We start from the raw sequence: 16,083 nt of genomic DNA on the forward strand, positions 1-16,083 counted from the left end.
TGTAATATCCAGTTCAGTTTGTGTATGAAACGGGTGGAGGGGCGAGGGAGGGGAGCAGGATGCCCCGCAAATAATTAGTGTACACATTTCTTCCCTACATGTGTTTCATAACCAACAAATTGGATTTCTTATTTGACGTGTCACTATCTAATACATTTGCATGAAAATATGGGGCCGAGTTTACAGAATAATTACTGAAAGTGTACACCTCTTTAACATGTGTCTCATAAAAAATGAAATTTGATTTGTTTGAATGTGACTATCACCGTGTTGCCAAATAATTGTCGGGTAATATGAGGGTGAGGCTGTGACTTGATTTAGATGTTCATATTCGTGACACGCACACATTTTCAGCTGAGTCTTTAAGCGGGCCATTGCTTAGTAGGCAGACAGTCAATTCTTATGCAAATAGCCTGTGACTGAAACGGGGTATAATATGCTGTAGATCAAATGTCACACTGGGAGTAAGAGTCTGTGTGATATAAAAATGGCTGACTTACACATTGTTCTGTAATATATGCTTCCTAATGTGATATTCGTGTTTAATCTTTTAGATGTAATTCCCCTAAAAGTACAGTAGTAGAGGAATGCTGGGGACACAAGACGTCCTCTATACGACTGGTGAATCTGGTGTCCGTCAGACTTAGTATCTGTAACCCTGATACAACCCTGATCTTGTGTACTATTTCCAGATCTTTTTTGGGTGACCAAGTCTCTTGATCAGGCATGAAATGTAAAGAAAATAAGTTTAACTCTGCATCAAGTAAGGCACAAATTATTTATGAATGAAGTGGCTTTTAATGTGCTGAACAATCTGGTGTTTTCAGGTGTTTTACACAATATGTCAACAGAAGATATCACATGCATTCAACATGTAGGAAGTAAATAAGTTGCTTTTGATATAGAGTTAATGTGTGAAAAATTTATTTGTAATCTTTAGTCTGGAGGATTTGGCCTCTTTTTTTTGTTTTTTTTTTAAATAGTGTCTTTAGGATTGGGCACATTTTGTATTCATGACAAAATAACTCTGAAATCCAAACAATCATAGAGTCATATAGCCACCTGTATTCCTAAGTCATTCCCTTTGCATAATTTACATTAACCACCATCTCCTTGGAGAGATACCCTCACTTCATCCAGCTTTTTATTCTTGTGAACTCGGTGAAATGTCTCAGGGACTCCTTGAACCCATGCCCCGCTCACATGGAGCCCTCCAACCGTTGACATTGTGCTGAAGAACACTGACACAGCCCAACGCTAACAGACCCAACAAGATGCCCTCCACGCTGACAAGACAATGTGTTGCCTTCAATTGCAGTCAATGTCAAGGGTTTTCACACAGTACATCCAACATGCGTGCCTGTGCAGTGGTATTGTTAAGAGCTCAGGGTAGTCCGACACAATGCAGTTGTTATGGCGCACCCAGAGGATTTGAAGCAGAGTTCATGTGCCCCCTCTTATAGGAATCACCAGGTCATACATCTTGTGGAGTAAATTCAAAATCCCACACCTCTGCCCCATTCATCGAAGACAAAAAGAGGGGGGACACAAATTGGTCCGAAAACACAGTGTAAAAAGAAAAGCTTACATTAAGCTCAAGGGGACTCAAGGGACCGGGGCCAATCGTTGCATGAGAAGAAGAATGGTGGCGGAGCTGGGGACTGGGCACCAGTAGATAAATCACTGCCATCATGCAGATTTACTGTGTTGGAGTGAAAAGATAAATGTGTAAAAGAGGTGTGTGTCAGAACCCGCGGTGCAGGGCCACACGGTAATGCTGGGTCAGTAATTGAACTTTGCTATAATTATCCTGAGGAGATGATATTAACTTATAGTCTTTGCGTGAGAAAGAAGCTGGTCCATAATTCATTTGCCGGTTAGGGAGATGCTACTGGATGACGCTCACTGTCCCCCTCTCGCCTTCTCTCTCTTTTTCCCTCCGCCTGCATTGTGTTACTGAAATATGACGGCTCCATTTTTATCCTGTCACAATGACAACTGATGGGCTTATTTTCCTGTGGCCCCGGGGGATGATGAAATAGTAAGCAAACATTCTTTCTCAGGGGGAGAAGGGTGCTCCATCATAGTAGCTGGGGCCGCCATCGCTGCTTGTGTTGTGTGGCAATAAGAGGAGGTTATGGGACACAATACACTTGGCCTCCGCCTCTCAATACAGAGGGCCTGTGTGATACACTGGCACTGTTACTTCCAGTGTTGCTTTGTGCAGTTCAAACACTGACTTCACTTCATAAAGTACTCTCAAATTGGTGAGTTTAACATTCTTTTTTTTACATTTTTATTCAAATTTTGCAGCCCAGTTATCTGTTTAGTGTTAAATTGAGGGTTGTAGCAATGGCTGTTAAATCATTTACGTGCCTATTTGTTGGTCTACATATGTTCCACATTGCTCTTAGATTGCTTTTCTATTTCACTAACTCCTTGTAAATTAGCAAGGAGTCATTTTCCCTTGTTAAAATTGATGTCATAGCAAACACTAGCTGATTTATGGACAGGCATCTTGTAAAAACCTGACACCCAAGGGCCCATTATTTACACCAAGAAGCCCTCCCTCAGCTGCCGCTGTAAGCAAAGGTACCAGGGCAAGGTTGCGACATTTACAATAGGTCAAAATAACACTGCCACTCGCCTCTCGCTGTCTGACAATATCCCATTCATCTCATTTGAATAACGAGCCATATTGATGGACATTAGCAGAGGGAATGAGGCTGCAGGCACCTGAGGGAGCTCAGCACTGTCAGCTCTTATTTTCCCCGCCAGTTTGTTAACTGCCTGTGTGAAGCAGCGGCGGCAATAACAGCGATAAGAGCATTCCTCCAGCCGCGCCGCCACCACCACTGCTGCTGCTGCTACTCCAGAGTAAACACCATCAGACCCCAGTTTATCACCGTGCTAACTGGATTTAGACAAAGAGCTACAACAGCAGCTCGAGCAGATATCCAATGACGACAATCAAACACTATAACGGCGCTCATTGTGAGCACAGTCATTTCCATTATTGATATTCAAAGGCGTTATTTTGAATTATAAATACTCTAATCCTCATTACTCCATCGCTCCGTTGGTGGGATAGAGCCGCCTGCTGGAACACCCACCTTGGTGTCTTGTCAAGTCACAGCCAGCGGGGCTTTTGTCTGCGTTCTCTAAAGAGAAATGACAGTGTAATGTGATTTACAGGCGATCGCTTCAGCTCAATTAAATTAAGTCCCCAATAATCCGTGATGAATGCACACCTACGCCAGTCATTAGGATTCAAAACAAAATATGGGCTTATCGTATCAAGGCACCATGGAGGGGGAACACACCCTTTAATAGATGTGCTGATTCATTTAGTCATTTATATCTCAGAGTGTAATTCCCCCAATGTCTGCTGGCTGCTAATGACGGGTGAGCCTCTCAAGATGACGGTCTTCCAAATCCAAGAAAGAAATAAAACAGTCTGGGAGGCAACCCGTAAACATAGAGAGCAGACAGTGTGCTGAATAGCAAGTTCAATTCAAGGAATTTATGATCAAATTTAATTCAGAATTGGAAAACATTTAAGCACTTAGATAATCCTAAATACTGAGTAAAATTGAAACATGTAGCAAGCCTAGATCTGCCAAATTTCAGTTTCTGGTTTTATTTTAGTCAAGCTTATTTCCAACATGGGAAAAGAGGAAACCAGAGGACCAGTCAGTGTATGCCTGGCCACTACATTTTGATTGACAGTGTCATATTTGTAAGAGGGTTATGAACCACAAAACAAGGGTTAAAGGGAAATTGACCCAGCAGTTGACGGGTGACTGATACATTGAGCTGGAGGTCTTTAATCTTGCTGCTGAGCTTACATGAAGCTTATATAACAAATTACAATGCCTACAGGGTAATACATCACCTGATGGATCTCCTTCTGCCCCTCTGTCTTCTCTGCTTCTCTTTCTCTGCCCATGAGAGAGCTGCTTGATCCACTGGAATATAGGTTACAGGTACTATGTGTTCTCTGAATATGATCAAGATGGATGATCTGTCAAGTGGAGACTAAATTGTAAAGAAGTATTTAGAGATCTCATGGTACTCTGCTTAAATCATACCAAGATTTATGGCATTTACAGATTAAAGATGTGCCTGTGGGAGTGTCTACTGTTGTTTTTTTTTTCTTTTCTAAAACTGTAATCAAAAATTAAAAAACTCATTAGAACACCTAAATATTTTCTCCTCTGTACTATAACGAGATCCTCTTCTGCTCATCTCAGTGCTATTTTGTTTTTATTTTAAGGCACTACATTTTCAAATCAGGTAGTTTAAATAGGGGGCCTAACATTTCCGTCCATTAGCTCTAGCCAATAATCAAATTCTTCATGCTTTATTCAACCTGATACATTATCATACTTTGACCAATCTAAGTTTTCAAAATATGATGAACTGTGATGAGATTCTTCTGTTGTTGTTTGAAAATTAATGCTGACAGAGTGGCAACATTTCACCTTTCTACACTTAAATATATGTGCACTGAAAAATGTATGTCCAAAGCTCTAGATCAAAGTACTAATAAAAGAAAAAAAAAAAGCCTCATTGAAATAGAGAAAAACTTACCAGCCTCTGACGAGGCAAACAGTCAATCATTGTGTAGGGTTTTAGGGTGGCCCATCAAATTTTCTGTGTGCCATGGCCACCCCTTAAAGCTGCCCCTGCACATTTTTCAGATGTTCAGACTTTTTTAATGTAGATTTCTCTGTAGTATTTATATGACACCAAAAAATGACTTTTTTTCTCTTGTAGTACGTTTAATTTCAGCTTCACACTGCTGTTAACTCCTCCTAAAAACCTTAGACATGAACCTAACTGTGTAAAAACCGTGGCTCCATCCCTCCATGTGTGCTCACTCTGGCTCTTCTCTCAACCAAAATACCAGACTTCACATTATCCAGCACACCAGGTCCCAACGCCGTCATTTCCCCTCTGAATCCCTGGCATCAGACACTGAGATATATATTCTTGATAACAGAGACCTTGTCTGCCTTAAACCTTGTCCTGGCTGCACCTGGCAAATGATAAAATGTATGACTTCTCTGATAAGCCCACAAGTAGAACAACACTGTCCAGGTGCAGATTATTGGCACGGTATAAGCCCCGTCTTGGTATGCAGAAGGAGGCAGATCCATCCGATAGCTCTGCAAAAGGGATTCAACTTCAGCACCCGGCTTTAGATGTATTCCGCTGTTCTGATCTCCTCAGACTAGTGTAAGGTCAGAGGTCAGCGTAAGCGCTCTAGCACTTCAGCTTGAGATACACTGTCAGGATGTCAAGTTTTGATCACTGTTAATGCGGTTTTCTCAAATATCACAATGTCTGTACACTCTAAAAGTCTGTAATTACAAAAGAAACCCCTCTACACTCAGCTCATAGAGAACAAGCTTTGCAGATATTTCACCAGTAAAATGGTTGGATCACACAGTGTAAAAGTCAGAAGTTTAACTCCACTCACAGCTCAACAAAGGTTATAAAGTTACTTGTGGATGTGGAGACCTTAACTGCCATGATAAGAACTCCCAAAGCATCTTTAAACAGAGGTACTGATGTGGGATCATAACCTCTTATACAGTAATTGGTGGTCCTGGTTCAGGGGCATGCACGCAGTCAGCACTCCTACCAGCGAATAAAGCTGTCTGAAGCTGTTCTGGCAGGCTGACTAATCAGGCGTTACCCACAGCCAATCCAAGTGCATCTTAAAGTGGATGACAGAGGCATCTTAAGTTTCCCTTACCTGGGGATAAAAGCAATCAGTTTAATGCAGAAGTTTAAGCTAGTTAATCTGTAGCTGTAAGTTACAAAATGTGTCAAATGCAGCAGTTTGGATTCAATCAGCTCAATGAGGGAGCTTTAAAGGTGTGCAATTAACATGTAATGTTTATGTTTATTGTCCATCCTAGGCTCACTGTAAATAAATTCCTAAGAGAATATAATAAAAAAGTCCATCTTGCATAAGAAGAAAACAGCTTTCTTTTACTGAAATAAATGATTAAGCAACTGTTCTCTGCTCACACAGTACAATAGATCATATGTTACAAATGAGAGGTTGTATGGAGTAATATTTCATGATACAGTTAAGTTACAGTTTAAGTTACCTGACATTCATGCCAGTTTGTCGGCTTTACCGATCTTCGTTTGCTGTTAGAAGTGTGTGTGTGTGTGTGTGTGTGTGCGTGCGTGCGTGCGTGCGTGCGTGCGTGCGTGCGTGTGTGTGTGTATAAATGTGTTCACCAGCTGTCTGTGTCTTTTCGTTCTATTAAGGCAACGCAAGGATACTAAACCTCAACCCTAAGTAAAAATAACTTTGATAAAAAGAAAAAGATTCTGGTATAAAAAGGTAGGTAGGGTACATACACCATATCACAAAGCAGAGGGTGTTGCAACTTTATGCGTGTCGATAACATGATGAAAATTTGACTCACTTGAGAAGTTGGAGCCTGCTTTGATTTATATTACTGCTTATGCAAGCTTAAAGCAAACATATGTTTAAAATATGGCAGCAAAAGCACGTGCTCCACAGTGTGGTTGAGCACCATTAAAGTCAGGAGTAAGTAGTCACCATTAATCATTTAGTTTTCTTTATTTTGATTTAATTTCATGCAAGAATGCATATAAAAATATGAGACACGTTAAAAAAATAAAAATAAAGGCATAATGTGGAAGAAAAATGTTAACGGTTTGCATAAAAAACACCAAGAAGACATACAGTATAAATGGTAAAACAAAACCATGAAACAAACTGTATTACCATATAAAAGTGCAGAAACTAAGTTAAAAAGAGGGAAAAAAGTGAAATAAGAAGGGATGGAATATGCAATATGCAATGGGCTACACTTCTCAAAGTGATTATCAGTGTTACCTGTTTTGTCATTTCTATATCGGTTTTTGCGAACAGTCATCAGCAAAAGAAGGATTAATTAAAGATTTTTTTTTCTCCTTGAAATTTTATACCAGTGTTGAAAAATGAAGAAATGACTAAACAATGCTGTAAATAAAGGTCGATTAAAATTCTAGACCTGTCTATGTCATGTAAGTTGCCTGCACATTAATATCTAAAACAATCAGTTCTCATTTGTTTTATATTCTGCTTTAAAGACAAATTAACAAATTTAAACAGTGTTAATGTGAATAAGATAAAAGTGTACTTGGTAGGTATCCATCACTTCATGGACACAGCTATGGCTGATACAGATATGCATTTTCAACTACCCTGCTGTTTGTTGCAGCTCTTTAAATCATTTTCTGGTTCAGAGGTGTCATGACAGAAAATTTAGACATAAAGTTAAAACTTCACTGAGATTTTTACATTACATTTTTTGTTCTTTTCATAAGGCTCTATGCTGTGCACTAATTTTATTTTGGTGTGCAGACAGAGCTCCACCATCTCTTGAAACCAAATCCCCCTCCCACCCAAGCACACGGATGCCCAGGACCATCTCTCTTACCCCCGTCTCTCAACAGCTTTTGAGAGGTCTAAGTATAAAATAGCGAGGCGCACTAACAGTATCTGTCCGTTGCAGGATACATATAGAGGGTACGTGGGGAGGCTCAGGTAAGAACTTGCATCAATCTGTCACTCACTTCTCTCAGGGCGATAAGAGAAATTCCAACAGAGAGATAACGCTGGACATTCAACTTAATTCCGAAGGAGGAACTTTTCATCAGTGGGTCACATATTAGCTTTCAGAAAAACCCAGTGCTGCTAGTTCTTTTTTCCCCTCCCCTCTTTTTCTTCTTGCACAGCACAGCCCAGGCATGAGGATGACATTGTGAACCTGAGTGCTTACAATTCCACAGCAGACATGTACTTCTGAAAACTGGTCTTCCTATATTCTTTTTCTATCACTGTTTCCTCACTTGAAATAAACTTGTTAGATAACACAGTGACCAGACCCTCGGCAGTGTTAGGCCAAAACATTACAAACAGAGTTAGAAGTTTTGAGGTCAACCGAACTCTCCTTCAGGCTCTGCTGGGTTTTCTGTCAGGATTTTCTGCATCTGTTTGTCGATCTGAAATAACACGTTGCAGAACAGAAGTTGTTTTGATTGTCATTTTTGCAGACGAGAAATTGTTTTAGTCAGCTGCAGTAAATCCATGTCATTTTGCAAGCTGTGGGAGCTAAGGCGTGGTGTTTTTATAAAAACCAAATCCAGATTCCCGTAGAAGCAGTTGAAATGCTTGCAGAAGGGAAAAAAAGGAGGGGAGGATATTGGATCACTAATTTGGGCATACATGGCTTTGGTTAAAGTTCAAAATGTCAACTAAATTGATTTCATGAGGCACAGCTGGCAGCAAATTACGTGCTAATCGTTCACAAATCCTTCTCAGTCATACGTATTATCCACCAAACATGGAAGTCCTCACAGCTGAGTGATTGCTCTAAGCATTTTAATTGTAAATTACATTTCTTTCTCTTTTTAATGTGCTTATCATTCCAGCTGAAATCAGTTAAAGAACACATGGCACTCCATAAATGTTGCATTTTTATTTTTACTCTAAACTGATAAAAATAAAAACTAAAACACACAACAGAATGTAATTTCATGAATAAGCTGCAATGCAGAGCCTCAACTCAAGAAATCCTTTGCAAATTTTAAAATGTCCATGCTTCCCCTAGAGCAAACGTACTTTTCACATTTCATCAACAACAAAATGATAGATTAGAAAACAATCGCTAATACCTTCCAGTGTACCCTATTAGTCCATTTTGCTACAACTTTGCAGATGAAATAAGGCACCCAGAAGAAAACTGACATGGTCATGCAGAAGACAATTGATTAGCTTCATAGCGCAGCGATAGCCCTTACTCAGCTGGGGTTGTGTGTAAGTGCTAGCCTGGCTTTTTTTTTTTTTTTTTTTTTTTTTTTTGAAGGATCATATGGATCAATACGACATGGCACATTTAGGAGACCCCTACACCATACCCTGGGACTACAGAGGTAAGAAAGGAGCCCCTTGCTTTTTTTTTTTAGTTGATTAGAGGTGAGGGGGGTTGGGATTGAGGTAGTGACAATAATAACTGACCCGATACTCCTTACCCTTGTTCAAGTGCATGACCAACAGAAAGGATTTTCTGATTGTGAATCTTTTATTTGCTATTTCTGTGTGGCACTTGTCTCTCAGCTTTCCGAAGAGGCAGTTTATTGTGATGGTAAGTCAGGTACAAAATATGAGTGTTGACCCGGGGTTTAACGGCTGGGTTTTTGTTAGTTTTCTTTCAGGGCTTTGAACAATCAAGATGTCGCCCTGCAAACAAAGACTTATGGGAAGGTGGGGAGGTGAGATAAACACAATTAAAGGTGACAGAGGAAATATACTGTTGTTGTTTAGAATCCATCAATCAATATTATTTTGGGGGAAAGGGCAACACAATAATTTACTGTGAAAGAAGCAGAATTTGAGGTGATGCGTGAACGTAGACTTCAGGCTGGACCTATTTAAAAAAGTGGAAAATAGAAAGTTCAGAATCTAAAGTTTAAAATAAAAAAAGTTAATTTTATTTTATTTTTTATGTATAAAGGAAAAAAATATATAGATAGTGAAATATTGTGACTGGCATAACATCCTGAAAAGCTTTTAAAGACAGACTGGGTCATCTACATGGAATGAATAACTCATTGCCAGCACAAAACACAAAAGGGGGTCCACAATTAAAAAGCCATCGTACTAGTAAAAGCTGCTGGGGGCTGAAATTAGAGGTGGCACTGGGGTAATACATTTTCATTGGGGTCACCACTTCTACAGAGGCCCCCCTAATATATTTCTTTATCTTTTCAACTGTGTTAAAAAACAGCTGTTTGGGGCTGTAGCAGATAATTCAAGTAAAGGTTTTTTTTTTGTCTATGTGTGCTAGCAGGGAGACAATGGAGGGCCATCGATTGGAAGGGGGGCTCAACATCCTGGCTTCTTGTCAGCTGAATAAAAAGACCATTACCCCTTCAGCTCTGGTTTGATATACACCACCAGGGAAGAAAGGAACTGGGACTTTTACTTCCCGTCCCATCAACCCATATCTTCTGTTTCTCCCGCTTTGTCTCTCTTTCTTCAGTTTATCCCATAATCATCGCAATCTTTTCTACATTACCAGGCTGAGTTTGTGAAACAATAGCAGGAGGCTAATAACTTTTCCGCGAGTGGCAGTTTTTTGCCAAGGGGAAGAAAAGGGGAAGGACGGTGATGATAAAAGGACGGTGGCCTCGGTCAAAGGTCAGCCGCTGTGATCTTATTGTCGTTTCTTTTGGCCCTTTCAAGAGGGGACCTCTGTATTTCATTACCTCTGGATGGAATTTAGCCCAGTTTTTGGAGAGGATTCAAAGAAAAAGAAGCTTGTAGGAGCTGGAGAGGTGCTTTCATTTGATCCATGTAATGTGCTGTTTTGGTCTGTTTTTGTGTTGCAGACACAATAAAAAGAAAAGCATGCATTCATTTATTAGCCTTTTGCATTTTCCAGCAAGAACTGTAGTCAACTAATTTCTCTTTCAAAACCCCATATAATTTAATCTATTAAGCACTGTAAGGTTTAGAAGCATGGCAATGCTACAGCTGTTTTAAATATTCAAGCTGATGCATTTTCCAAAAGTTTTTAGCTTCTTAGGAAAATTTGATGTAATGTTTAAAACTTGATTATCAACTTAAAAGCTGGAAAGTTTGTGATTTTTATCCAGGGTGAAGATAAAAATCTTAACCCGCAACAAATGCAATCTTAAGGCTAACCCTGTGTCTTTTAATGCAGCCTGAGGATACGGTTATGCATCAAAACACAGTGTGAGCCCCATCTTGGATATGGATCACAGCTCAGATTTAAGTTGATATCTTTCCCCTCACACTCCGTCCCTCCTTCGTCACCAATTTGATTAATACACTCCAATTTTCTGAGAGATAGTTTTCTTACAAAGAAGAGATCCATTTCGCCCGCAAGATCGAAAGTTAGAAGCCGCGGCATAATTGATGACCTCCCGGGACAAACGCTCTCATATTTATCACCACCTGACCTTTCCTCCGCTCTCATCCATCATAAATTAAAGTTGTACAGCGGTGGCGTGGCCCTCGCTCCTCTCTCAGCACAACCTTTTGTCCAGAGGTCCTCTCCTCCGCTTCATTTGGAGCTGTAGGAAGGAGCAGCTTTAAAACCTGCAGTTCAGCACCTCTGCTGTTCAGGGCAGATGGTCATCACTGGAAGCATCTGTCAAACTCAGGCCCCCTCACTAGTGGCCAACCGGCATCTTCTCTTCCCTCCTTATCCCTTCTTGTAGCTCCTTGATTATCATCACATCATTTATTAACCTCTTATATCTGCCTCTCTCTTTTCAAGCTCTCTCTGCCTCAACCTTTTTTTCTTCATTGTTTCACTCAAGTGCAAGTTCACACTAGCCTTACGTGAAATTAAACAATTGCTCACACTTGCATCCGTCTCAGCTGCTAATTAACATCCTCTGCTGAAAACACACATAAAGACAAAACACTCAAAATCTAGACAAAGGATAAAGTGAGAGAAGGGAGAAGTTGAAATATTTCAGATTTGAGTTATACAAAAAAAAAAAAAACAAGTCAACCATGGTCAGCAATAAAACAAGATATATTAACTAAAAGTGTAAGGTGAGTTTCTTCTTTCCTTCCCTTTGTCTCCCTTTGCGTATAAACCTGGTTCAGTTTCCTGTCGTGTACCTTCAGCGTCTGAGTCTAACATGTCTCTCTCACTCCCTTCTTCTTGCCCACACACTCATACACACATACACACACACATACACACACACATGCACAAACCATCCTCTTACTAAAGGCACCCATTAATATTGATGAGAGGTAGGGCATTAATGTTAAAACTGAGCTTTGGGGCCGAGCCCTTATGACTCCACTGTAGTGATTAACACAAAGCAATGGAATAATTTATCATCTGTGCCATATTAACTGGGTGAATTTTCAAAATGTCCTATGAGAGGAGGTCAGTAATTACTGGCTAATATCTCTGCCAATTATGGATTTTATGTGTCCGGCCTAATGATGGGTAAAATCGGTGCGGTATTGATATAGAAAACATGCATTTAAAACATCTTGTCAGATCACCTCGGGTCACTTCAAATCATTAGTCTTGCAGGGTTGTTGCTCTTTTGTGTTTCTATTATTGCTTCAAGATCTCAGGGACATTGGAGTCACCGAGCAACTTCAGAGTCGCCAAAAAAAACCTAATCTCTTGTCATTTTAATGTCAAAATCGTGCTTATCTCACAGATATCAACTTAAAGCGTTTCTTATCTGCCTGTCTCAAAATAAAATCTGAGATTTCCCTCAAAGCCCTGATTCTCTGCAAATTAAGATAAACCCTGAAAACCTCTAAAAGCGCTCTCCACCAGCCTTTGAAAGGGAGCAAACCAAGAGGGAGCAATTCATATGTTTATACATTGTCATTCAGTGCATGACTACCCCACACTCCCACCAGAGGCAGCCTACAAGTGACCCCTGAAAAGAGGGGGTCAGGGAGTAGGTCGTGCGGAATGGCCCGGCTGTTGGCTCCGACACCTTCTGACAGCTTTAAGTAGATCTCTTTTTAGCCATTTATTTGGAGAGGTCTGGGGAGGGAGAGAAAGAGCAGGAAGAACAAGAGCAGAGCATGACTTCATCCTGAAAGGGAAAATAAGGATATGATACAAAAGCCAGCTTTCCTTGATGTAACATTGCTTGAAACTGGGCTTTAATCTTTTCTGCAGTAATCCAGGAAAATTTGACTCTTTATTCTGTAGTTTTTTTTAACCTATTATGCAAAAGCTACTGGTTGCAGCAGTGTGGCTCCTCTCTCCTAAACTCTTTCCCAGGCTCCTGTGGTGCTCCTTAACATTGATCTCTTGTTGCTGAATTTGTCACAGTATTATTGCCCTGGTGAGACCTCTCCAAATGTGTGCTGATGCCCTGAGTGAATGAAGTGTTAATGTCTTTATGGATTGTTTCAGTTGTTCTCATGATTAGCAGAGTGGTTACCCTGAGCAGCTGACCCCTCCCTCCTGCTCTCCATGTCAGTTCTGCATCATTTATTACAGCTTCTCCTCTTCCCAGTCACTTGTGACCGTTGTCATATATATTGCATCTAGAGTCTTAATACTATGTTGTGATCTGCACCAGCTCTGTGTATGTGCCTAAGAAACCTTTTTTTGAACAGGATTTTCAAGATGTTAAAATCTTCAGGTTGCAACTGCACAGAAAGTTCAAAGAAATAAAAGTTACAGTTTAAATCCTCGACCTTACCCTACACTTTTTGACTGGTGGGAGTATTAGCAGGACAAAGAGGAGCAGATGAGTTCACTATCCACAAAACCTGCATCCACAATGTGCCCCTCACTGACTTGAATTTACAATCCCACTGTTCTTTTCCTCAAGCAGAGATCATTTAATCTACACCACACACAAGAGAACCATCATGTTAATGGATCAATTTCAACACCCAGTGTAACTGTTGTTTTTTTTTACTCTAGCTGTAGATTAACTGTTGATCATCATAAAGCTTTGTTACATTTAACCCTTTTGTTTCAGTCAGTTATTTTGAGTCGTTAGCCTGTTCAGAGACAATGAGGCATGTGAGTAAGCATTGTAACAGACACAGCAGCAGGGAAAGAGCTTTTCACTGATTGGCTGAAGGAAGTAATAAAATCAGTTCTGCAACAATACGTGGACGTTAAGCTCTAAGAAAAGATCTTACATATTTTTGGTGATATCACTGACACAACTTAAGTTAAAAAAAAAAAAGTCACCAACTTTCTGTTTGTTTAATTCAGACTCTGCACAACACATCAACAGGGAACTTATACAGAACTGGTGGAACAAGACAATTTCTATCTTTCTTTTTAACTTTTTTATTATTATTATTTTGCTTGACAAAGTTTTAATCCCAAATGATTACTCGCTAAATATATATTTAAAAAAAACTGCAGCTATTCTATCCAGCAATAAGTTGATCAGCAATTCCTTAACTCAACATTACTTAGATTCTCAAACAACCATCAAATCAACCTGTGTACCTCTTTTTTAGTTGAGGATGAACTTTATGCACAGTTAAGAAAAGAACAGTCATCCTTATCTTTTCCTAAATTTATAGCGATTTTAAAAAAAAATCTTTAATATCAGTTTGAATACCCAATGCAAAAGGGCTTCATGAGGCCAGAGAAGTCCAGTCCAGTACTCAGCGTCTTGTGCTGGATAATGCTTTTTTATCTCCCCTGCACCAGCAGGCCATAGATTAGCATTATAGATTCTAATTTGAAGTCTTGTCACAGCTTCCCTTGTCTAGAATTGTAAGTGCAAGGGCTGCCATCTGCTTGCAATAATGAGCCTGACAACCCTGGTAAATGTGCTTTTTACTATCTTAATGGCTGCCGTATTGATCTTAATGGACGTAGCGTTGGCTTGTTCTATCAGTCAGAGGGAAACAGTGGGGCACGGTGAGCTAACACCACTCCGCATCTAACAGATTTGTTGCTCCTAGGCAGCCCTCATGGCCACTTCATTGATATCATTAAGTCGCCATATGTTTTGCTAATTCACCGCAGTTTTTCGGATGCCGTGCATAATAAGACACGCTCACCGTGAACTTGCTTCTGACACTGTGACAGGCCGTAAAGAATTCTGTTCTATCCCCTTTTCCTCTCCTGTGATTGTGTGTGAGTGTGTGCAGAGCGGTGTGAATGTGTGTTTGAGTATGCTTCATAGGTTAAGATCCTTTTAATTTCTGTTTTTCCTTAAGTTATCTTTCTTTCATCGTTAAAGAAAACATTGATGCGTAATCAAGATCAAAGAATAAAGGCTGGCATTTTTGACTTGTTGGGGCTTCTCTGTCCATCATTCAAAGTTGGGGTGTTTCATTTTTTATTCTTTTAAGAACCTGTGATGGCACCTTTCTCTGCTTTTCAAAAAGTTACTCCAGATCTACAACACGTTAAGTTCAGAATGCAACTAAACAGGACTACCAAAATGTCTACATCTTTAGCCTGTGCCCATTTGTAGGCTTCAGTTCAGCCCACCATGTTTGAAGTGCTGGGAAAAGATTCATCACAAAGTCTCATTTGTAACATCATTGACATGGCAATAATGGCCCTTTGGCAGTACAGAATAATGGGTGGCTCTAACCTTTGACCCCAACCAATGAACACATTTAGTTTAGGCCAGCGCTTGGTGATTTATTTGTGACAATATTATGGCTTCTGAAGTCGTAGAGCTGGACACATTGGACACTGAATGGGACAATCATTAACTAGGCAGGACATGGTTCACTTTTACTCTCATTCCACTCTGTGAAGGTATTTAGATTTCACTCACCTTTTGGGTTGTTGCTGCTTTATGGAGGGAAACTAATGAGTCTACTTTGCCTATGGTCCAAAAAACGTGCTCTCACTGCAAAGTTGAATGTTAAGAGGTGTTTTTTTTTAATTTATTAACAGAGTACTCAAGAATTACCACTACAAAAAGAGAGGACACAATGTGTGCATTTTTCAAAAAGTAACTACAGAACCAAACTTTATTAAAGCAGAATCTGGATTTTCAAGGAACGTCAGGGGTGTCTACATCTTCACTTTAATTTAAACAGCATGTTTTCAAATGAAGGCTAGAATGTGCTCTATTAAGGTGACAAAATGAAGATGATATTCATTTAGTTCTATAAAAGAAAATACATGCAGTTATTAAGCCATGTTTAAGCCCCAAATCCAAAAAAATTAAATTCTAGGAAAAAGATTTACCTGTCAGTAAATCAGTGTCTTCATCACTGAAGGATGTAACTTTGAAACAAGTCACTCCAGAATCACACTCAAAAAATTCTCACAAAAGGTCAAATGGGACAAACATGATTTCTACAGTTTGAGCTCATTTCTAATTCTTGAAATTACACATAGTATTGCCTTACTCTTGAAGAGAAATCAAGTGAACCATGCAGGTGTAATTGCTGTTGAAAAGATGATAATGTAAGGGGTCATGTGGTGAAGGTAACTGAAATGCAGGGCTAGGCACATCTAACCTTAAGCCTAACCCTACTTTTTAAAATAAACTTTCAGTGTGGATGTCAGTTTGAAAAAA

The 16,083-nt window shown here is 39.8% G+C and overlaps 1 protein-coding gene across 1 annotated transcript in view; it reads left to right on the forward strand.

Annotated features, from left to right (window-relative positions):
- Positions 1-8,924: 8,924 nt before the first annotated feature.
- Positions 8,925-16,083, forward strand: part of adamts16 (ADAM metallopeptidase with thrombospondin type 1 motif, 16) — a 172,249-nt gene continuing 165,090 nt past the window's right edge. Inside the window, exon 1 of the mRNA XM_074683267.1 lies at positions 8,925-8,970. Coding sequence (XP_074539368.1) covers positions 8,925-8,970 — 46 coding nt within the window. The remainder of the gene's footprint in view (positions 8,971-16,083) is intronic.

The sequence above is a fragment of the Halichoeres trimaculatus genome, unplaced genomic scaffold, assembly GCF_033239565.1.
Source record: "Halichoeres trimaculatus isolate MK-OKI-2021-1 unplaced genomic scaffold, fHalTri1.1 fHalTri1_scaffold_12, whole genome shotgun sequence".
NCBI lineage: Eukaryota > Metazoa > Chordata > Actinopteri > Labriformes > Labridae > Halichoeres > Halichoeres trimaculatus.